The sequence below is a fragment of the Henckelia pumila genome, chromosome 4 (assembly GCF_033568475.1).
Source record: "Henckelia pumila isolate YLH828 chromosome 4, ASM3356847v2, whole genome shotgun sequence".
Classification (NCBI taxonomy): Eukaryota; Viridiplantae; Streptophyta; class Magnoliopsida; order Lamiales; family Gesneriaceae; genus Henckelia; species Henckelia pumila.
In genome coordinates this window covers 89561351-89586388 of record NC_133123.1, presented here as the reverse complement: position 1 = coordinate 89586388, position 25038 = coordinate 89561351, and the positions used below count along the sequence as shown (strand labels likewise).

The following is a 25038-nucleotide window of genomic DNA, read 5'->3' as shown; positions in this document are numbered from 1 at the left end:
AATAGGCATGTCTTGTGATGATTCTTGAGGTTTAGGATCGCTATTTTGTATCTCGGGTTCTTCTCGAATTTCTTCGAGTTCCATCATCTTGCCTTTCTTATCCAATAAGAACTCCTTCTCCAAGAAGGTGGCATTCCTTGAAACAAACACTTTTGTTTCAGCAGGATGATAGAAATAATATCCGATTGAATTCTTCGGATACCCTACAAAATAACATAAGGTGGATCGACTATCCAACTTATCTCCCACTGTCTGCTTCACGTAAGCAGGACATCCCCAAATCCTCAAGTACGAATACTTAGGAGCTTTGCCATTCCATAACTCGTATGGTTTTTTATTTACTGCTTTAGTATGGACGTTGTTTAACAACAATACCGCCGTTTCAAGCGCGTAGCCCCAAAACGAAGGTGGGAGCTCAGTGAAGCTCATCATGGATCGAACCATGTCCAACAAAGTTCGATTGCGACGCTCCGAAACACCATTAAGCTGAGGTGTCATAGGAGGAGTCCACTGAGAGAGAATCCCATTCTCTTTTAGATAGTCCAAAAACTCGGTACTTAAATATTCTCCACCCTGATCCGATCGAAGTGCCTTAATACTTTTACCTAGTTTGTTTTCTACTTCAGCCTTGAATTCTTTGAACCTTTCAAATGCTTCAGACTTATATTTCATTAAATATAAATACTCATACCTAGAATGATCATCAGTAAAGGTAATGAAGTAGGTGTTGCCACATTTAGTACCAATCCTAAATGGACCGCAAACATCTGTATGGATCAAATCCAACAGATTTTGACTACGCTCAGGTTTCCCTTTGAAAGGAGATTTAGTCATTTTTCCCTTTAGGCAGGACTCACAAGTAGGTAGAGAGTTAATATCAGACATATCAAACATGCCCTCTCCCACTAGCTTGTTCATCCTCCTTGAGGAAATATGACCTAGCCTAGCATGCCAAAGGTTTGCCGGGTTTTGACTATCTTCCTTCCTTTTAATTATTGTTACCGATTTATCAACATAATTAATTGGAACGTCTTTGAATAATCTAATTAGTGAAGCAACTACGTTTGATATTTTTTGTTGTTGAATTTATTAAATTGTAGGGTCAATTATTGACTAGGCTAAATACAACCGCTGGTGTTTGTGTTGTCTAGATTCGTCAGTTTTACTAGTTTGAATGCTACCGTGGATTTAAATCTGATCGTTGGTATTGGGTTAATTTATGGGGTAAGGGTTAATTTAGAATGTTGTTTTCTAATTAACTAAAATTAAGGTAAAACAGGAATTTGATTTTCAATGACGAATATTTAATATGATTAATTATTTTTAGGGAATCGATGATTGAATGAATGAATATCAAGGGTGTAGTCGACTGATACCAAGTCTCGTCTCTTATTAATTTCTCCAGTTGAATTTTTATTCTTGCATGATAGTGATAATATTAAATTTTTAATTGATTAAATTTCTAGTAGTTAATCTCAATCTCAACCCCCTTTTTATTTATTTCCAGTATTTTTAAGAATACAAATAAATTTCACTTTCCTCGTGGGAACGATCCCTACTCTCACTGCTACATAATTTGTTTATCTGATTGGAGTCGGGTAATTTGGGCGCGACACGACTAAGAGTTACCACCCAACCAATCCTCTGCCACTGCCTCCGACATCTGGTACTCGATCCAAAGTTAGGATCCACATGAGTAGAAATCTCAAAAACTCGGACACAATCCTTCGCTCCTGTCCGCACTTGATAGAATCTTATTAGCCAAATCTTTAGAAATTCTGCCGATGATGTTATTTTTTGGGTAACCTAATCTCCTTATCATCATCTTTTTTATGGTCTCATCAATCCTACAAGGATAACCCAAAGTCTCATTGCTATATCTCAAGTCTCTTTGCATGCTGCTCTGATACCAATAAATGTAGCGACCCAACCCGGATCCACTACCTAATCAGAGTTAGAGCATAATTAAGCATGCAATTAAAATAAATTAAATAATTCGCTGCGGAAGAATTAAATAAACGCTGACCGGCAAAATACAATCGTTTAAACAAATCCAATTATACAACCCAATCAAATTAAATAAAACCTACATCTAATCCTGCTGACTTCAGCGGTTGCTGGCTTCTCCAAGCTATGGGCACACTACTTGTACCTACACCTGTCCCGTCGAAAGGGGTGTTCAAACATACAGAAAAACATTGGACGCGAGCGACTACGCTTAATACGAAATCAATGATATATAAAATATATGCAGCACGATGATAAGTGCATTTTATATGCATTAGTTCGGGATATTTTTATGTTTATTTTGTGTGCATTCATATTGTTTTGTATGTTTTTATGTGTTTTATTGCATTCATGTGCATTTCACTCTTCGGATTTTATTTGTAGGAAAAAAGGAAATTAAAAGAGATTGAAGCGCTAAAGAATGGAGCTGTTAACGAAGGGCTCTAAAAGTTAGCACTATTTCTAGTGCTATCGCTCTAAAAGTTAGCACTAGATTTAGTGCTATCGCCCTAAAACAAGCGCTATAAACCTGAAGAAAGAAGATGAAGTTGCGCTGTTGGTGAGAGGAGAAGAGCTATCGCGCATGGAGAAGAAAGGAACAGCACATGAAGATAGTGCAATCGCGCTAAAAGTTGGCGCAATAAAGAGAGCAAATGCGCAACAGTTAAGAGCAATCGCTCATGAAGAGATGAAACACGCGCGCGAGCGAGATCCATGGTGTGTGCGCGCGCAGAAGAAAATTCCATAGAATCAAAGGTGGGATGCGCGCGGGCAAGCTCCTACCTCGCGCGCGCGCGAGTGTTTATGAAGTTACTGTTTTGTTGAGCTGCGCGCACGCGAGATACCTCCCAGGCGCGCGCGCGTGTCGCGAAGTTAGAATTTTCCGAGAAATTATATTTTGAGAAGGAATTTAATTGTACGGGATCGGGGGATTATAAATAGAAGTTTTTAATTATTATGGGGGTCCCCGAGTTCCGAATCCAGACGTAGAGAGACGCAAGGCGGCAGGAATGGGAGAATTCTTTTCTTTTCTTTTATTTTCTTTTGTCAATTCATGATTTAAACTTTGTTTGAATTATGAATTTGAATCTTGAGTAGTTTTTCTTTTTCGATCAAGGCCACGTGATTGGGCCAGATAATTTATGTAGAAAACTCGTTTGTTTATTTGAGAATTGCAGACTTGATTTTAATTTATTGATTATCGAATTTATATTTGTCTTGTGAATTTCCTGGCCAGTTATTTGCTTGCATGTTAATTGATTCCAAGTCAACAGAGGAGGTTTTGATTTTGATCACTTCTATATTCAACATAGTGTAAAACTGATTAGAAATAAAATTCGGTTTCATTATGCGGTTTGGGTGTAAACTGAATTTTCACAGTTATTCATGCATTCAAATTTGATTAGAATTACAAAAGATTGGTTCATCAATATTTAAATAGGTTTGATTGTTCTAGAAATAGTCCTTCGAACAAATTAGGAAAATTCCCGTGAATTAAGATTAAGTCTGAGTCTTAAATCGACTGCTTGTTACATGAATTGTTTGGTACCTACGTGAGTCCTTGATCGAACTTTTCCCATATTTGAATTAATCCAAATTTCTACTGAGCCTTAATTAATTTTATTTTAATTGAAATTTTAATTATTATTTTAAAATCTGAATCACCTTTATTCATTGGTCTAGATTAAGTAGGAATAAATATATTTTGGTATTCATATTTATACAGTCCCTGTGGGTTCGACATCTGAACTTTTGTCCACTATATTAAAACTTGACCTGGTACGCTTCCCAGTTGATTTATATCCTACCGATTTTAGCGGTTAAGTTTTTGGCGCTGTTGTCGGGGACTGTTTTGGTATCAGAATTTTTATTTCTCTTGAGATTAGACTGTTTTTTTATTTTATTAAAATTCTGAATTTTTTTTGTTTTTCTTTGTGATTTTTAGGTACTAGCTTGTTGTGCATGCATAACATTCGATCTAAGGAGCTTCTACCACTAGATTTGGAGATCGAACACATGCTCAGCAAGATCCGAAAAGCAAGGAAGAATCTTAATCTAGTACTTGAAATAGAATCTGAATCAGAAGAAGACATGGCAGACAACCGTACTGTTTGGGATCTGATTAGACCGCCAGTTGAAGGTTATGGATCTAGCATAGTTCGCCCCGCTGTTGAGGCAAACAATTTTGAGCTGAAACCCTCTACTATTCAGCTGATCCAATTGCAAGCAAGATTTGGGGGCACATCTTTGGAAGACCCCTACGCTCATCTGGAGCGTTTTCTGTCGATCTGCGACACATTCAAAGTTAATGGGGTAACATGTGATGCAGTGCGACTGCGGTTATTCTCATTCTCTCTACAAGGGGAAGCTATGGAGTGGTTAGATGATCTGCCTTCTTGTTCAATTACTACATGGGATCAACTTGTTCAGACTTTTCTGAACAAGTATTTCCCTCCTACGAAGATGGCGAAATTATTCTCAGATATTACTTCATTCAAACAGAAGGAGGGTGAATCTTTACATGCAACATGGACCAGATTCAAGAAGATGTTGAGGATGTGTCCTAAGCATAATTTATCTCAAAGACAGCAGACTTAGACGTTCTACAATGGAACCAATCAGTCCGTTGGATCTATGCTGGATGATGCGGCTAATGGATGCTTATTCAGGAAGACGCCGGCAGAAGCATGGGAGATCATAGGTAACATGGCTGAAAGTAATATTGGGTGGCCGGATGTAAAGAAGGAGAAGAAGGCTGGAGTTCTAGAGGTCGATGCTTTGATGGCCCTGAATGCAACAATCGACGCTCTGACACACCAAGTGGCACTTATGAAAGCAGCGCCAGTAAATCATGCACAAGGGAATCTGCAAGAAGAGCATCAGTTGTTTGAAGTTGAAGCAGCTAATTTTTCAGGAAATCAAGGACGACAGCCGTACAACTCCTACAACAACTATAATCAGAACTGGCAGCCCAAGCAAGAGGAGAAGAAGCCGAGTTTTGAGGAAATCATGATTAAGTATGTGGCTAGTACAGAAGCTCGGCTACAAAATCAAGAAGCTATGCTACAGAAGTTGGAGACTCAGATGGCTCAGATAGCAACCAAACTCTCTACTCGTCCTACTGGAGCGTTGCCTAGCAACACTGAGCCAAATCCCAGAGGCGTAAATGCTATCATGGTCGTGACTCGAGCACAACCTGAGGAGCAGATGGACGAAGAAAAGATGGAGGAGAGGTCGAAACAGTCAGAAATCAAGGAGGATGTGCATGCTGAAAATTCCTCCAAGGCAGGTAAGAAAGGTAAGACTTCAAAATTTGAAGTTAATGATAATGTTGATATTTCTACCTTACCTTTTCCCCTTAGAGCTAAGCAACTATTATTTGATTCTCAATTTAAAAATTTTCTTGAAATTTTCAAGAAACTACATATTAACATACCTTTTGCAGATGCTTTAGCTCAGATGCCTAATTATGCAAAATTTCTGAAGGATTTATTGAGGAACAAGAAGAAATTGAATGATCTGACGCAGTTTACAATGAATGAGGAATGCTCGGCGGTGCTGAAAGATAAATTTCCACGAAAATCTCAGGATCCAGGGAGTTTTTCTATACCCTGTAAAATTGGAAGTCTATCTTTTGAAAATGTTTTGTGTGATCTAGGTTCGAGCATAAATTTAATCTCTTATTCTATTGCTCGACAATTAGGTGTAGAAAATATTGTACCTGCTGCTATCTCTCTTAAATTTGCTGATGGATCTATTAAATACCCGAGAGGAGTAGTAGAGAATGTCCTAGTCAAGATAGAACACTTTATATATCCTGTAGATTTTTTTATTCTTGACATGGATGAGGATTGTGAGGTTCCGCTGATTTTAGGGCGTCTTTTTCTTGCTGCTAGTAGAGCTTTAGTTGATGTTGAGAAGGGGGAGTTAATGTTAAGACTAAATAATGAGCAATTGGTGTTTAATATGCCTAAGTCGGCTACTGAGAGCCCAACTTTAAAATCTTGCTCTGTTGTTTATGTGATTGATGAGATTCATGATTATGATGATGAATGTTTGCGGGTACAGCTCTCTGTAGGAATTAGTCCCTTGCACAATTTCTTTAATGGTGTGGCATGCAAGTGCAGGACTGACCTGAGTTTTTCACAGGCGGTGGATAAACCACCTTGAATTTCGCCACTCAAGAGAGGAGTATAGTCGGGCTATAGACTATAAATTTAGCGCTGACTGGGAGGCAACCCAGTGTTTTTGCTTTTGCTTTTTATTTTGTTTTTGGTTTTTTTCTTTATTTTTATTTTTTATTTTTGTTTCTTTCCCATGCCAGTTGTCATGCCTGCTGATATGTCTAGACTGCTGATACCGTCCCAAAGGATACTGTCAAGAAGGAAGAGGATGCATCAAAAACCAGGGAAGTTTTATTTTTGTTTTCATTGTGTTTTTGTTTGTCCTGCCTTTGTGTGTTTGTTGCATTATGTTCATCTTTCTGAAGCATTGAGGGAAATGCTTTGGATAAGTATGGGGGGTAAACCAGTTATTGCATTATTGTTGGTTGTGTTTGTTTTGCATCTGTCGTGTTTCGTATTTGTTTGCATACAGTTTTTGTTTGTTGTTGTTTGCATTATTATGAGTAGGATGAGTCATGGTAGCCTATGATGATGAAGTTTATTTGAAAAAAAAAAATAATTTGCTCTTGACTGGACATGAGAAACTGTAGGTTGAACTGTGAATATTTATTAGCACTTGTGTTATACCAGTGGAGTGTAACGAAAGATTTGATGAAGTTTTTGTCTGTTTGACCATTCCACGGCAATAGGTGGTTTGTGAATCTTGATCGTGTTCTATGAATTTTTATGAGGCTCTAGTTTATACTTATGATGTTGGGCGCATCTAAAAAAAATATTTTTACAACTCCATCCGGGTTTGGACAATGATTGAAATCTTAATCATTGCTCGATAGCTAAGTTTGCGGGTAAAATGGGGTTGATGCTCCATCCGGGCTATAGACGAGGGGATTAAAAAAAAAGAAAAAAGAGAAGAGAGAAAAAATTTTGAATCCTATCTTAGTTATAGCTAAGTTTGCAGGTAATTATTGGGGCTAATGCAATATCGGGTGCAAAATCCGGAGGTGTGTAATTCATTATCTCAAGGGAGGTGGTTTTGTCTAGAGGTCGTTGGAAGGAATGAGCACTTGAAGAGTGAAACTTGCATTGATTTGTCATAGGTTGCAAAGAAGTTTTGAAACGAATTCGGTCTAAGTTGTATGAAACTGGAATGACATTTCACACACACACGTTCACGTTAAACCGAAGGTGTATTATGAAAAGTTGAGAGCATGTCGGTGATTTTGTTTTTGTGATTGAACTTCTCGGAGGCTGTGCAATCTCATGAATTGTCCTTACTTATGTTTTGTGTACATATTGTTTTTGCATGTCTTGCTCGAGGGCGAGCAAGAATTAAGTATGAGGGTATTGATAAGTGCATTTTGTATGCATTAGTTCGGGATATTTTTAAGTTTATTTTGTGTGCATTCATATTGTTTTGTATGTTTTTATGTGTTTTATTGCATTCATGTGCATTTCACTCTTCGGATTTTATTTGTAGGAAAAAATAAAATTAAAAGTGATTGAAGCGCTAAATATTGGAGCTGTTAACGAAGGGCTCTAAAAGTTAGCACTCCTTCTAGTGCTATCGCTCTAAAAGTTAGCACTAGATTTAGTTCTATCGCCCTAAAACAAGCGCTATAAACCTGAAGAAAGAAGATGAAGTTGCGATGTTGGTGAGAGGAGAAGCGCTATCGCGCATGGAGAAGAAAGGAACAGCGCATGAAGATAGTGCAATCGCGCTAAAAGTTGGCACAATAAAGAGAGCAAACGCGCAACAGTTAAGAGCAATCGCGCATGAAGAAATGAAACACGCGCGCGAGCGAGATCCATGGTGCGCGCGCGCGCAGAAGGAAATTCCAGAGAATCAAAGGTGGGACGCACGCGGGCGAGCACCTACCTCGCGCGCGCGCGAGTGTTTATGAAGTTACTGTTTTGTTGAGCTGCGCGCGCGCGAGATATCTCCCAGGCGCGCGCGCGTGTCTCAAAGTCAGAATTTTCCGAGAAATTATATTTCGAGAAGGAATTTAATTGTACGGGATCGGGGGATTATAAATAGAAGTTTTTAATTATTTTGGGGGTCCCCGAGTTTCGAATCCAGACGCAGAGAGATGCAAGACGGCAGGCTTGGGAGAATTCCTTTCTTTTCTTTTATTTTCTTTTGTCAATTCATGATTTAAACTTTGTTTGAATTATGAATTTGATTCTTGAGTAGTTTTTCTTTTTCGATCAAGGCCACGTGATTGGGCCAGATAATTTATGTAGAAAAATAGTTTGTTTATTTGAGAATTGCAGACTTGATTTTAAATTATTGATTATCGAATTATATTTGTCTTGTGAATTTCCTGAACAGTTATTTGCTTTCATGTTAATTTATTCCAAGTCGACAGAGGAGGTTTCGATTTTGATCACTTCGATATTCAACATAGTGTAAAACTGACTAGAAATATAATTCGGTTTCATTATGCGGTTTAGGTGTAAATTGAATTTTCACAGTTATTCATGCATTCAAATTTGATTAGAATTACGAAAGATTGGTTCATCAATATTTGAATAGGTTTGATTGTTCTAGAAATAGTCCTTCGAACAAATTAGGAAAATTCCCGTGAATTAAGATTAAGTATGGGTCTTAAATCGACTGCTTGTTACATGAATTATCTGGTACCTACGTGAGTACTTGATCGAACTTTTCCCATATTTAAATTAATCCAAATTTCTGCTGCGTCTTAATTAATTTTATTTTAATTATTATTTTAAAATCTGAATCACCTTTATTCATTGGTCTAGATTAAGTAGGAATAAATATATTTTGGTATTCATATTTATACAGTCTCTGTGGGTTCGACATCTGGACTTTTGTCCACTATATTATAACTTTACCTGGTACGCTTTCCAGTTGATTTATATCCTACCAATTTTAGCGGTCACACATAAATGACTTTAAAACAAGAGTAAAACCGTATACTCAGGGGCGCCATGAATATACAGCGTCGTTCTGGTTAGCTAGTCCGTGGAGCACTCGTATACTCACCCATCAATTATAGCGTCTACTCCACCGTCGTGGTCGCTCCTAGTGATAGCAAAACCAGGGGCTGAGCCTCCCTAGACACGAATTCATAAGGAGTGACTCATCATCGATGAAAACTGTCATGACTCACATCGTACGCGATGCAGTCTTGTGTAAAATCATTCATGTGCTAAAGAAGTAAAACATGAAAGACACATAACACATACTCATGCAACACATATATCATATATCATGCTAACCATCTCAGTCAGTACTTACGTGCCTTTCTAAGGCAGTCCTAGCAGTTCCACTCTAGGTTCCAAGCCTATCATCTGTTCTATAATGCAAATACTCATGCATCATTATTTAAGCTCTAAAAGCCTTAACTAAGCTATTGCATAATCCTAAATATTTTTAGGAAGCAAAAGATATACCTTCGTCCGTAGTTCCTCCAAAACTTAGGCACGACTCCGCTATTAGTCCCATAGCGCCTAGCCAATTCCGGCTTGCCAATAGGACGCCTAAAAAGTCCCTAGAAGGCTAAAATACTACAAATAGAATAAGAGAGAAGAGGAAAAAAGTTCTCTGAGAAATGATCTCGGCTCCCCTATTTATAGACAACGATCGAAACTTTCTATCACACGATCAGAGCTTTCGATCCGATCGGAGCGTCCGATCCCATGATTCCGATCGTTCCTGGCCAACCACGTGTCATTCATCTGTGGGCTGCAGACACCCGATCGGAGCCTCCGATCACCCTTCGAAGCTTCCGATCTCATGATGTCATCCAAGCTGACCTCACTCATGACGCATTATTTCCGACACCGATCGGAGCCTCCGAACCTCGATCAGAGCTTCCGATCCCACCAGAGTTTCCGAACCTTGTTCGGAGCTTCCGTTCTGATAGGTGTGTTTTAGTTGCATATTTTAATGAAGTTTTACTGTCGTTTATCATGCATTTATTTAGTTAATTTAATTATTTTGTTTATATTTCATGCATCATGTCTACATAACATGCTCCCGGGTTTATTGTGTAGGAAAAAACATTTTATGAAGAAAGTTTGGAGTGCAAAAGAATTGAAGAAGAGAAGCAAATAAATAAGATGGAAAAGTAGAGCGATTTGTTAGAGCTGTTAACGAACAGCTCTACCCAACAGCTCTAACGAAGCGCCTTTGAAGGAGTGCTATAGCTCTAATGAATGGGCTCTTACTGTAGAAAAGGAAGGAAAGAAAGGATGAAGCGCTATTGAAGAAATCTTAGCGCAATAGCGCTATGGGAGAGAAACAAGTGAGCAGCGCTGTAGATAGATGGTGGACCGCGTTAGCGCTTGTGAGCAGCGCAAGGATGATGTGCTATTGAAGAATTAGAGAAGCGCGATTGCGCTGATGAGGAGCGCAAGAAGCGTGGCTTGGATGCGCTAACGCGCAAGTAATTAAAGAAGTGCGCTGGTTGTTGCTTGCGTACAGATTTGTGCGAGAAGTAGTCTCGCTCGATCGGGTGTTCTTTACCAATCGAGCGGGCCACTTGAAATATCGGGACAGTAAGTTGGCATAATTCTCTCGCTCGATCCAGCCAATTCATCCGATCGAGCGAGCTATCTTAAAGAGGGGTAGAACGCATAAAAGGGGGATGGACGCAAAGAGAGACGGGGACGATTGAAGCAGAGGGAACTCTCTTGGCGGCTAGGTTTTATCTTTCTTGTTCTTAGTTTTAATTCATTTAGTTTTTGTACTTGGTTAAGGAAGACGAAACCCTTGATTTTGTTTACTTTGTGAGATTTTTATTTTCAATGTTTGATTTTTATTGAGTATCAAGAGTTGTTCTGATTTATTTCATGCTTGCATGTTTGATTATTAGATTGATCACCTGATAATTATTTCGTACAATCTACCGGTAAATTAGAATTCAAATCCGTAATTTTTCGAATCATCTAATTTGTGAAGCAACTGCGTTTAATATTATCTGCTGTTGAATTTGTTAAATCGTAGGAATAACAATTGACTAGGCTAAATACATCCGCTGGTGCATGTGTTGTCTATATTCATCAGTTTCACTGATATGAATGCTACCTTAGATTTAAATCTAGATCGCTGGTATTTGGATTGATTTATTGGTAAGGGTTAATCTACAATGCTGGTTTCTAATTAACTAAAATTAAGTTGGAACAGGAATTAGATTTTCAATGGTGAATATTCAATGAGAATTAATTATTTTTAGAGAACCGAAGATCGAGTGAATGATTTCAAGGGTGTAGTCGACCGATACCAAGTCTCGTTAATTTATTGATCTTCCTTATTTTAATTCTTGCATAGTAGTATCTAAAATCCCCTTTTATTTATTTCCAGTATTTTTAATAACAAAAATAAATTTCACTTTCCTCGTGGGAACGATCCCTACTCTCGCTAATACATGTTTATTTATTTAATCTAAGTTGGGTTAATTTGGGCGCGACACGACTAAGCGTTACCAAATTTTGGCGCCGTTGCCGGGGAAGGCGTTTAATTTATTTGTGTTTTTGTTTTTATTTATTTTTTTTCACCGTTTTTTTTCCCTGTTTTTGCAAGATTTTTTGTTGTGTAATACTTCGAAATGTCAAATCGACAAGTATTCACAAGTTTTACCCAGCAACACGGAGAGCCTTTCTACGCATCATGGAAGAGATTCAAAGATTTGAAAACCATCTTCCGGTATCATGAGTTTTCTAACTATTCTCTCCTTAAAATTTTTCTTGATGGTTTGGATGCAGTGACAAGAAGATGGGTAATTGATGGAGCTTTCACAACCGGTATTTCAATATTTTTGCCGAGATGATGATACCTAAGACACCTGTTGGATGATATGGCCGAGTTTGACTATTACCGGTATTCGCAATCTCAATACCCAGATTTTACAGACCAACCATTTGAGCTTCAAAAGGAGGAGGGAAGTTGTTCGCAATTGATCTTACATCCGCTGGAGGATATCATGAGCAAGCTTGTGGCATCAACTGTGGAAACTGTAGAAGATCTAAAAAATTCTAGATGTCACATTTTGGAGAAAATGGAGAATATCAAGATATCAATCTGCCATGAACACAAAGAACAGGAAGTGAAGCAAGATACTCAAGCAGTGACCAACCCAATTTGGTTTAATGATTATGACTCAGAGAACCAGGATTGGGAGTGCGAATCAATTATTACTGAAGATTTAGAGGGGTTTGAGTCTTCTCTACTTATTGAACCGCAGTCGGAAGATGTTCTGGAAGAAATAGCGTATGATAGAAATTTGTTGCCATTTGAGTTTGAGGATGACAAAATTCAAGATTCTATAGATTTGAGCTCATTGATAGTATTCTCATACACACATCCCCAAAATCCTTCCTTTCCATCAGTACCAGTTTCAAAAGATGTTGGCTTCCTAGAGCCCACCGAGACGTTCTATTCCCATGTTTACCAGCCGCTATGGAGTGTTGCTGAGGTGACGAGCTTTATGAAACGACCCTAACCTCTAAGCTTAAAATTAAATAATAAAGAAAATACTGATTTAAAAAAAAATTTGCCATGACTTGTTTGAAAAGTAAACAAGCCACCTTGACCCAGTCAGCATTTCAAATAAAGGAAAGAAACGATGACTGAAAGTCTCAAATGCAAAAATCATAAACGTGCAAAGACAAGTAACCACCTCCCGGTTACAAAATAAAGTGCGCTAATCATAAACATGCAAAGACAAGTAACCACCTCCCGGTTACAAAATAAAGTACGTTAATCATAAACATGCAAAGACAAGTAACCACCTCCCGGTTACAAAATAAAGTGCGCTAAGGAATAAACTTCAACAAGCACAGGGAAAACACATCCTGGCTATAAACTACCATTCTCATAATCATTCTACACATCAGAGTTAATACGCGGAAAATTTAAACATTCAACAGCGACGGTCATTGGGCTTCGCACTACCAGTGGCCTCAACCCAGTGGATCCTACCCCTCAATCACCTCAACATATAACTCATCACCTGCAATCAAACAAGCGTAGTGAGTCTAAAGACTCAACAAGCATAAACAGTTGATAACAAGGTTTAAAATACATGATGTTGTACTCAAACTATGATACATAGTATACTTTGAACTTTAATTGTAAATATGCATGAAACTAGAAAGTATAGTAACATGCATTGATGAACTCACGCTATGGGAGACCTTCAACTTTCATAACATTCAACTTACATAACTTTCAATTTTTCATAACATCTAACTGAACTTCATGCATTACTGACTGACTGACATAAACGTAAGACGAGTCAACCGTTACTTTGAAACTTTAACTTTTCTTTTCTTTTCCTTTTTCCTCTAGAAATCAGATCCTTGAATTGTGACCCTCTGTTTCGATCATGATCATGGCTGCAGTGTACTATGCCGGCAAGACGACGAGATTTTTCCCGACGAACTTAACCCCTCTATGGCAAGGAGACCGAGATTTCTCCCGATCCCACATTGCCCCTCTGTTGGCAAGAGCATCGAGATTTCTCCCGACCCCACATTGCCCTTCATGGGTAGGGTAAACAAGATGTCTCCTGCTCCCTCCCTAAACCTCTATAACTTTTGGTAAGTAGACCGAGGCATCCCCCGACCTAGCAATACCCCTCTTTGTCACAACCAAATCACCTCTTTCAAAAATATTTTCTTTCCTTTCTTTTCTTTCTTTATGACTCGACTCACACTCTTTAGCATGCAAGATATGAAAAGACTTTCTTTAAACTTTGCTTTAATCAAGAATAAGACATATGCACGCGAATATGCAACTTTAGAGAAATGAGACTCAACTCAATAATAATATGGATGCAAGGTGGGTGAGTGGCTGCCCCTAGGTGCTAACCCAACCTTAACTCAAATCCTCACATTCAAAGTCAAAGCCCGAGCAATTGCACCGAAAATCTCTTAACTCTAGCACCCCTTGACCAAAACCAAATCTGCTCGAACCCACACTCTCCAAAAAAACTACCAACTAACCAATGGACCAATTTGAAACTTCATTTGAAAGTCCAAGCAAAAAGACCAAAAACAAAAATTGGACAGCCCACTTTTGTCCTAAAATTCTGCACCGACACCTTAACTTCAAAAATCCATATCTTATTGAAAAATTAACCGAAACGAGCCCATTTTATACCGACATGACCACAACATCATGAACTTGACCTAGGACAAGCCCTAACCACGCCCAGACCTCGGCCAAATCCTCCCATGCCCCGGAACAGTAACTGCCCTGCTCAAGGAGGTTACTCTAAACTTCACTTCTACCCCAATGTTTCAATCCCAAGCCCTTTTTCCTTTACTCTACCCCATACCAATCCATCAAACACCATTATAGACATGACTTAGGACTTTTCACAACCACCTAGGCAGCCCCTTACCACACTCCAACTCCACAATACAAAAACATCCAATTTATGCACCAAAATGCCTCCAACTTTTGAGCAAACAATGCAACCCTTTGAAAATCAACAAAATGCTTCAACCACACTTCAAATACCACTCTAACCTCATGAAAAATTTGAAAATCAATAGGGCATAACTTCTGAAATTTTTGAAATCAACATATGCCATCAAAACTCCTCATGCCTTCAATCATAAATCATCATGCAACTCTTAAAAATTTATAGCACTACAATTTTCAAAAATTTCACATGAACCCTACTGAAAATGGACATAAATTCGAACCTCACGTGCATCAAATAACAAGCATTTCGAAATTATAAAAGAATTTAGGAGCAAGATCATAAATAGCTTGAATGAGAGCCCAAAGAAAGCTTATACTTGCCTTCCACCTAAAATACCAAAAATTTTGAAATCAAAGGGAGGAGTGGGCTGGAACTTCAAGCTAGGACCAAGCAAAGACTCCTAAGATGGTGCTCCGGTGGTGGCGGCGGTCGGAAGTGGCGGCGGCGGCGGCGGCTAGAAGGTGAAGGAGGAGAAACCGATTTGGGGAGGGAAAATGGGAATGAATGAGAGAGTGAAGGGGCGGCTAAGGATCTCCTTTAGGGGCTAGGGTTTGTGTTATAATTTAAACTTTAATATGTGTATATGTGTGTAGTGTGTACATGTGTGTGTATGTATAGGTGTAAGTAATTAAAAGTAGGTGGGAGTGCTTTTAAAAGTACAACTTTAAAGTACTACAACTTTTGTCTACTAACTTACAGTAATAAAATTTCTAAGTTTAAAAACCCCTAATCAAAAGTATTAAATTGGGTTTTACTAATCCGGGTTTATGAAAATTCTTACTTTCAAAAAAGTCAAAGAATAAGCCCAATATTGCAATACTAAGGAAAATGATTTCTGATACCCGAAAATTCCTAACTTTTGAATCCCCTCCTAAATTTTTCCTCCTTCCTTTCTACTAAACTTTTTAAAATAAACTCTTGGAATTTACCGCCGAAATCCACCATCTCCGGACACAGGAACCGGAAATCACTGTCTCAAAAATCTCAATAATAAATAACTTAAAATATTTGAGCAACTTGAACTTTAAAGGAAATTTAAACAATTAATTCTAAGCACTTAAAATCATAAATAAATATTTATAAAAAGAATTTTAGGCACTATCTTAGGAATTAAAATCAACACTTTAAATATTCTGATGTCATGGCAATAAATGGAATATTTAAATAATAGCAGAGCGATTAAAATAATTTAAACAAACTAGACGAACGTTTAAAAGTAATTTAAATAAATACACGAGCAGAAATAAAAACCTTAAAATGATTTGGACAGATAAAATATTTTAAATAAAATAAGATAAGCATTAAAATAATTTAAAATAACTAACCACTAAATTTTGGTTATCTAAAATAAATAAATTGGGCAATCAAAAGTATTTAAATAAATAAGCTAAACAGTTAAAATAATTTTACTGAATAAACTAAACAACTAAAATCGTTTAAATATGCAAGCTTAAACCTTTAAAATATTTAAAGCAATTTAAATTTCACAATAAAAATCATTTGGGCACATAAACCTAAACAATTAAAAATATTAATTAAATAGCTAGTAAAATAAAATCATTTGAATAAATAATAAAAATATTTATTAACACATAATTCACATAAAGAATTTAAATCAATTAAACTTAAAAATAATAATTCTAATATTTATTAAATTAATTCATGTGATTTACTAGATTGGATTTTAGGCGTCACACTTTAACTATTTACTTCTAGCCAAGCTTGAGGGCACATGGAACAAAGACCCATTTGTGGTGTCATATGACACTTACTTTGGGCGTCAGCCGCTTTTTGAGGAGTGCTTCTGAGGGTCGGGCCGACGACTGTAAAAAGAGGCGCTGACTGGGAGGCAACCCAGTGTTTTTTTCTTTTCTTTAGTTTTTATCTTTCATTTTGTTTTTGCGTTTATTTTTTGTTGTTTTCAGAAACCGAATGCCGCCACCTCCGCAGTCAAAGTTTCAATATGATTCTTCCGTGATGCTGTCAGACGTTGAAAAGGATAGCGCCAACACTTAAACCAGGGGAGTTTTGTTTTACATTTTTGCATTGCATTGTGTTTAGTGGTTTGTTTGTGTTTTGTGTTTTGATGCATTGAGAGCAATGCTTCATTTAATTGTGGGTGGGGGGGGGGGGGGGTATTCATATTGTTGCATTTGTTTTGTTGTGGTATTGCATTTAATTTGTGATTTTTTGTGTTGTTGTTTGTGTTGTTCGAATGCATGAGTTGGGGATGAGATTTTAGCCTATAATGAGGTAGTTGAAAAATGATGAATTTTTGAAAATTTTTGGCTCTTGATCAGATTTGAGAAACCGTAGGTTGTTTGTTGAATATTTTTAAGCACGCATGTTTAACCTGATGAATTATAGCGATGTATTAGATACTATGGATGTCTGTTGCAGCATTGCACGACAATAGGTGTTTGGAGAACTTGATAGTGCTTGAATCTTGATGATCTATTTGATATGGCATATACACTCTTGGGCGCACCTTTTAAACAATTTTTATGCTATGTTTACAAAAATGCAATTGACTCCATCCGGGTTGCGAGCGAGATATTTGAAATCCGATTCGTCTTGTTTTGTGGCTATGTATGTGGATAAAATGGGGTTAAACTTTTGAAATTTTTTTTGAAATAACAATTCCATCCGGGCTTGGAATGTGAATGAAATTCTATTCACTATTTCCTAGCTAAGTTTGCGGTTTCCATGGGATTGTAGTTCCATCCGAGCTATAGACGAGGGGATTGAAATTCGAATCCTATCTAGTTATAGCTAAGTCTGCGGGTAATTATTGGGACATTTAAAATGTCGGGTGCAAAATCTGACGGTGCGTAATTATTTCTCAAGGGAGTTGTGTTGTGTTGATAGATTGTTGAGAGGAGAGTTCTTGATTGTGAGACTTGCACTGAATTGTTTTAGGTTGGCGAACAGTCTTGAAGCTTTGTCTTTTGAAGTTTCATGTAGCTGGGGTAACATGTCACACACGCACGTTCGCATTCGACTGAAGGTGTATCAATGATAATCGAGAGTCGTTGCGAGTTTGTTTTTTGTGGAAAAACTTCTCTCAGGCTATGATGTCATGATTCATCCTTGCTTATGTGTTTGTTTTGTTTCATATTGTTTTTGCATAACTTGTTCGAGGGCGAGCAAGGATTAAGTGTGGGGGTATTTGATAGGTGTGTTTTAGTTGCATATTTTAATGAAGTTTTTTTATAGGTGTGTTTTAGTTGCATATTTTAATGAAGTTTTACTGTCGTTTAGCATGCATTTATTTAGTTGATTTAAGTATTTTGTTTATATTTCATGCATGATGTCTACATAACATGCTCCCAAGTTTATTGTGTAGGAAACAACATTTTATGAAAAAAGTTTGGAGTGTAAAAGAATTGAAGAAGAGAAGCAAATAAAGAAGATGGAAAAGTATAGCGGTTCGTTAGAGCTATTAACAAACAGCTCTACCCAACAGCTCTAACGAAGCGCCCTTGAAGGAGTGCTATAGCTCTAATAAAGGGCTCTTACTGTAGAAAAGGAAGGAAAGAAAGGATGAAGCGCTGTTGAAGAAATCTTAGCGCAATAGCTCTATGGGAGAGAAACAAGTGAGCAACGTTGTAGAAAGATGGTGGAGCGCGTTAGCGCTTGTGAGCAACGCAAGGATGATGCGCTATTGAAGAATTAGAGAAGCGCGATTGCGCTGATGAGGAGCGCAAGAAGCACGGCTGGGATGCGCTAACACGCAAGGAATTAAAGAAGTGCGCTGGTTGTTGTTTGCGTACAGATTTGTGCGAGAAGTAGTCTCGCTCGATCGGGTGTTCTTTACCGATCGAGCGGGCCACTTGAAATATCGGGACAGTAAGTTGGCATAATTCTCTCGCTCGATCCGCCCAATTCATCCGATCGAGCGAGCTATCGTACAGAATAAAAAATAGAATTTTGAGATTTTAAAATTTTATTTTGCGGGCTTTATTTTGTGGGCTTTTCAAGCAATATAAAAAGAAATCTTTAGACGCATAAAGAGGGGGAGAACGCATAAAAGGGGGCTGGACGCAGAGAGAGACGGGGATGATTGAAGCAGAGGGAACACTCTTGGCGGCTAGGTTTTATCTTTCTTGTTCTTAGTTTTAATTCATTTAGTTTTTGTACTTGGTTAAGGAAGGCGAAACCCTTGATTTTATTTACTTTGTGAGATTTTGATTTTCAATGTTTGATTTTTATTGAGTATCAAGAGTTGTTCTGATTTATTTCATGCTTGTGTGTTTGATTATTAGATTGATCACCTGATAATTATTTCGTACAATCTACCGCTAAATTAGAATTAAAATTCGTAATTGTTTGAATCATCTAATTTGTGAAGCAACTGCGTTTAATATTTTCTGCTGTTGAATTTGTTAAATCGTAGGAACAACAATTTACTAGGCTAAATACATCCGCTGGTGCATGTGTTGTCTATATTCATCAGTTTCACTGATATGAATGCTACCTTAGATTTAAATATAGATCGCTGGTATTTGGGTTGATTTATTGGTAAGGGTTAATCTAGAACGCTGGTTTCTAATTAACTAAAATTAAGGTGGAACAAGAATTAGATTTTCAATGGTGAATATTCAATGAGAATTAATTATTTTTAGAGAATCGATGATCGAGTGAATGATTTCAAGGGTGTAGTCGACCGATACTAAGTCTCGTTAATTTATTGATCTTCCTTATTTTAATTCTTTCATAGTAGTTTTTAAAATCTAAAATCCCCTTTTATTTATTTTCAGTATTTTTAATAATACAAATAAATTTCACTTTCCTCGTGGGAACGATCTCTACTCTCGCTACTACATGTTTATTTAGTTAATCTAAGTTGGGTTAATTTGGGCGCGACACGACTAAGCGTTACCACGTTCTCTTCGAAGCCCAAAACTCTTGTCAGACCATTTTCAATCATTTTGGATCCATTTATCATCCCCTTAGACCCTTCTGAAAGTCCCTTAATCATGTTTTTACTTAATCTAAACATGATCACTTGATTAATTAGCAATTAATAGTTAATTTAGGATATGGGTTTCTACATGTTTAATCATATAAAATTCCATTAATCATGATTTATTAAATCTAAACATGATTAGCAAATTTATTTTGTAAAATGGGACCGAGCTACTACAGAGACCATTGTTGGAGAGACCACCCCACTCAGAAGTGTCGGGCGGCTGCTGGAGCTCGATTTATTTGTGGAAGTATGGAACCCAAGAGAGATTGTCATACTCGTGGTGGATAGTGATGTAGCAAAAAATTGATACTACCTGATTGGAGACAATATGGGTAACTTGTGAAGATCTGGATAGTCGGATTAATAATTAAACTTTTCCAAAGACCGAACTTCGTGGGTTGTTACCTGCATCACAAAGCAAAGTGAGTGGCGCCGGGGTTGTCCGGCGAAAAAACTCCGACGCTCAAGTCAGTATTTGCACAATATAAGTTCTATAGAACTAGAGCATGTGACTATAGAGTGCGTGTGACTATAGAGAGCGTACCTTAATAATGAGAGAACTTGAGCTATTTATAAATAGTCAGAGAGTTTCATGAGTTTTAGCCTCTTATGGGTTTTGAGGTATTTATGGGCCTTGATAAAGTGTCCAAATAAATATCGAAATAATATGGTACACATATGGATTGAGTCATTGGGCTGGGGCCCGAGAGAAAGTCAAATTGGGTAATAACCCATCATAGGCCCCCCACTCTCGGGTATGTCGTTTTGGTAAGATGACCGAGAGTAGAAAATTTAGATACCGTTACAGAGTAATTGTAGTAGGAATGTGTTGCAATTGAATCGTAGATAGTAGGAAGCAAAGTCCTAGTTGAATTAAAAATTGTTGGATTTACAGTCCTGTCTGAATAATGATCGTAGAATTGCAGTAGGATTGTGGCGTAATATGATATGAATCAAAGTCCTGCCAGAATAATAATTGTAGAAACTCAGTAGAACTCTGGTTGTATTACTATTATAAATTCAACACCGTAGTGTTTTCATCACAACTTACTAACTCAATATTGTTTCTGAATTTTTTTATCGCAGCAGTCGCGGATGGAATATTAACAGATCAAAGAGAGTCAAAATAATATCATGATAGGTACAAATCAAATCTATTTTTCTCTCACATCTTTTTTTCTCCTCTCCCAAGATAAAATATGTATTGTATGTATATGTGTATATATGCTTGCAAATATGTGTATATCCCCATCTATGCAATCCTCCACCATCACCATGGATCATCGCCGACGAGTTGAGAGGCGGCGGCACGGCGGAGAGAAGGAGAGGCAGCGACGGCGGCGACGACTCATGTCGATTTCTAGCCATGGATTTGCTTCCAAGATTTCCTAATCTGGCTCGATAGAGGCAACATCGTTCGTGGCGTTTTTTGTTCAAGGAGCATGGCCGCATGTGAAGATGGAGAAAAACAGTTCCCGGAGTCGACTTCCAGCATGGAACGTCCACAGCCGATGGATGCTCCATTTCCTGGCTCGATCTGGGCGCGGCAGCGATGATAGTGCGACGACAATGGCGGGGCAATGAAGCGACGATGAATTCCTTGGGCCATGAGAAGGGCGGATAGATGCATGTATATACACGCATATGCACATACACACATGTTATTTGTTGTTGATAATAATTATTTTATTTGTGTTTAAATTCATGGTCTGCTTCACCATAAAATCGTGAGAATTTTTATTGTCTCACTTTTACAACTTTTGTCTAATGTTTTAAAAATATTATGACTTGGTTATTTGCATTGAGTGGTAGTGAAAAAGGTGTACTAGATATATATTTTAAATCGAGTCTACGTCAGGACCTAGATTCCATGCCTTCGTCCGTAGTTAGCCTGTTGATGTCAAACCCTTGTGGTCGAAATTATATACCAAAACTTCGAAACAAGTCCCAACAACTAAACCAAATCAACCCAACACTGGCCGGCGGTCGGCGGCAACAGGCGGCGCGACGGCGGCGGCTGGAAAATGGGTTTCTGGAAATCACAATAAAACTTCGCAAAATTGATATCAATAGATATCTCTCGTCGAGACGATTCCAACGGTATATTTGGTTTTGCGTTTCGGCGATCGGAGGCGGCGAAACGACGGCGAGAAGTGGCGGCCGGTGGAATTCGGGTTTCTCCCAGTCGCTCTAAAAATATTCAAAATGGGTGTCAATGGCTAGCTCTTGTCGCGTGGAGTCTAATAGTACATTTACTTTCGAATTTCGACCATCAGAGGCGGCTGAACGGCGGCGAAACGTGAGGTGGTGAGGAGAGGGAAAACAATTCGAGAATGGGGAATGATGAGGACCATGAATAGTGATATGACAATGTCAGTAACGGTGTAATTGTGTACACGTGTTTACATGTGTGTACTCTTTTAATCTTTTGGGATTAGATCTTGACCTGATTTGAATTATTTTAATTTCTAGTCGATATGAATTTTTCTGAAAATTTTTTTATAGTCACTATGACTTCTTCTGAAAAAATTTTATAGTCGCTAAGACTTGATAAATTTTTTATAGTCGCTATGACTTATTCTAAAAAATTTTTTATAGTCTCTATGACTTTTCCTGAATATTTTTTTATAGTCACTATGACTTTTTTTGAAAAAAATTTTATAGTCTGTATGACTTTTTCTGAAAATTTTTTATTGTCATTATGACTTTTTATGAAATTTTTTTTATAGTCGCTATGACTTCTTGGATTATTTATAGTCGCTATGACTTTTTTAAAAAAAAATTTATAGTCAATATGACTTCTTCTGAAAAAAGTTTGACAGTCGCTATGACTTCTTCTGAAAAACTTTTATAGTCGCTATGACTTGATAAATTTTTTATAGTCACTATGACTTCTTCTGAAAAAAAATTTTATAGTCTCTATGACATTTCCTGAAAATTTTTTGTATAGTCACTATGACTTCTTTTGAAAAAAAATTTATAGTCTCTATGACTTTTCCTGAAAATTTTTTATAGTCATTATGACTTCTTCTGAAAAAAAAATTTTATAGTCGCTATGACTTCTTGGATTATTTATAGTCGCTATGACTTTTTTGAATTGTTTATAGTCGCTATGACTTTTTCTGAATTTTTTATAGTCCCTATGACTTTTCCTGAATTTTTTTTTTATAGTTACTATGACTTATTTTGAAAAAAAATTTATAGTCTCTATGACTTTTCCTGAAAATTTTTTATAGTCATTATGACTTCTTCTGAAAAAAAAAATTTTATAGTCGCTATGACTTCTTGGATTATTTATAGTCGCTATGAATTTTTTGAATTCTTTATAGTCTCTATGACTTTTTCTGAATTATTTTTTGTAGTCACTATGACTTGATGAATTATTTATAGTCGCTATGACTTGATGAATTATTTATAGTCGCTATGACTTTTTTGAATTTTTTATAGTAACTATGACTTTGTGAATTATTTATAGTCACTATGACTTTTTGAATTATTTATAGTCACTATGACTTTTTGTTGTGCTCTAGGAGAAATAATGTAGTGCCTAACATGGAGTACTTAGGAGTGGATCAAGTTCCTAAGATTTTGTCTCATGGGGAAGTCCTGAACCCACTCTATTTGCTAGGTGGTGAGGTATCCTGGGACTATATTTTTGTCATCTTGACCTCTTACAGCATCGTGGCTTAGGTAGTCCTAGAGGGCTGGCCAAGCCTCTGATGGATAAGTAGCCTGAATTAATGCATGGGTCATGACGTATGAGTTAAGCATTCGTTAACGGAGTTGGGTTCCTTACTATATAAATAAATAAAAAAGAAAACAAATCAACGTAATTTTATTATTAAACTTAAAATAAAAGAGAATTAAATAAAAATTTTGATCTGCAGAGCAAATAAAGTAGCAACAAGAAATGTATTTTAGCTTGCAGGTGTTCGCTCTATGAGTATAGAGTTTCTTTAGATTGACATGATTCTTTGTCTTGTGTTATATTTTATTGTATTCTTTGTTTCATTTTCTTTTTCCCGAGGAGTGCAACTCATCAGTTTCCTCGATGCGGATGTATTTTTCCGCTTTAGACAACAGCTCCTCCAAGGTGTTCGGAGATTTTTCTGCTATAGATTCCTTGAACCTTCCAGGACGCAAGTTCTGCTGCATTAAGCCAGATAACATATCGTGGTTCACATGTGGGACTTCATGAACCGCGTTAGTAAATCTCTTAATATAGTATCTCAAACTTTCCCCTTCTTTTTGAACGATTGTGAGCAGATACGTTGTTGTTTTTGGGTATTTCTTGTTAATTGAGAATTGTTGGATGAAGCACTCGGTAAGTTGCTCCAAGTTGGCAATAGATCCGGACGACATCTTATTGAACCATGTGAGAGCTCGCCCTGATAACATTGTTTGGAATATCTTGCAGTAAGCCGCCTCTGTGATGTCATACAAATCTGCTTTCGCATAGAATTTGTCAATATGATCTTGAGTATCACTAGTTCCATCGAACTCAGATAGGTTAGGGATTTTGACTCCCTTAAGCAATGCTTCAAATAGAATGGGGTTAGTGAACGGGCTCCGACGTGCAGGCAAGATTGCTGACAAATTCTCTCCAGTTAGATATGTGTGAGATCCCTCCCCATGGGTTGAATTAGTGGTTTTGTTTTCTTTAGAGACGTCGTGAACTATGTGAGCACTTGTTTCACCCTGATAACATTGTTCGGAATATCTTGCATTAAGCCGCCTCTGTGATGTCATACAAATCTGCTTTCGCATAGAATTTGTCAATATGATCTTGAGGATCACTAGTTCCATCGAACTCAGGTAGGTTGGGGATTTTGACTCCCTTAAGCAATGCTTCAGATAGAATGGGGTTTAGTGAACGGCTCCGACGTGCAGGCAAGATTGCTGACAAATTCTCTCCAGTTAGATATGTGTGAGATCCCTCCCCATGGGTTGGATTAGTGGTTTTGTTTTTCTCAGAGACGTCGTGAACTATGTGAGCACTTGTTTCACCCTCTTTATGAGTAGTAATTTTCTTGTTCCCCTCAGGATTTTTGTCATTAACTTTAGACTTAGTTTTCTTTGGGTCTTATTTATCAGGGTCACGAGATGATGACCCTATTTTATGAGCTCTCTTGTCGGTGCTCCGGCGTTTACGGGATGCCACGAACTGAGCGACTGCTTCAGTTGCTGCATGTGCAGTTGTTCCTTCCATTAAGGCTGTCAACGTTTCTTGGGTGAAACTAAATCCAGGCAGTGGTTTGGAGATGGAGGTGAGTCTCCATTGCGATTATTTCCTTGATTTGTTTGTGATGGAGTATGCATTCTCAATGATGCAGTTAACAATTTCCCACAGACGGCGCCAAGCTGATGTAGCAAAAAATTGATACTATCCGATTGGAGACAATATGGGTAACTTGTGTAGATCTGGATAGTCAGATTAATACTCAAAATTTTTCAAAGACCGAACTTCGTGGGTTGT

At 37.5% G+C, this 25038-nt stretch overlaps 1 protein-coding gene across 1 annotated transcript; it reads right to left on the bottom strand.

The window, feature by feature from the left end:
* Positions 1-23570: 23570 nt before the first annotated feature.
* On the bottom strand, positions 23571-24368 carry LOC140861397 (uncharacterized). Its single transcript, XM_073264418.1, has one exon. The coding sequence runs from the start codon at positions 24366-24368 to the stop codon at positions 23571-23573; it is 798 nt and encodes a 265-aa protein (XP_073120519.1).
* Between the last annotated feature and the right edge of the window lie 670 nt (positions 24369-25038).

Excerpts from the sequence above, each read along its gene's own strand:
- LOC140861397 (XM_073264418.1), bottom strand. The coding sequence starts at position 24,368 with ATGGAACTAGTGATCCTCAAGATCATATTGACAAATTCTATGCGAAAG.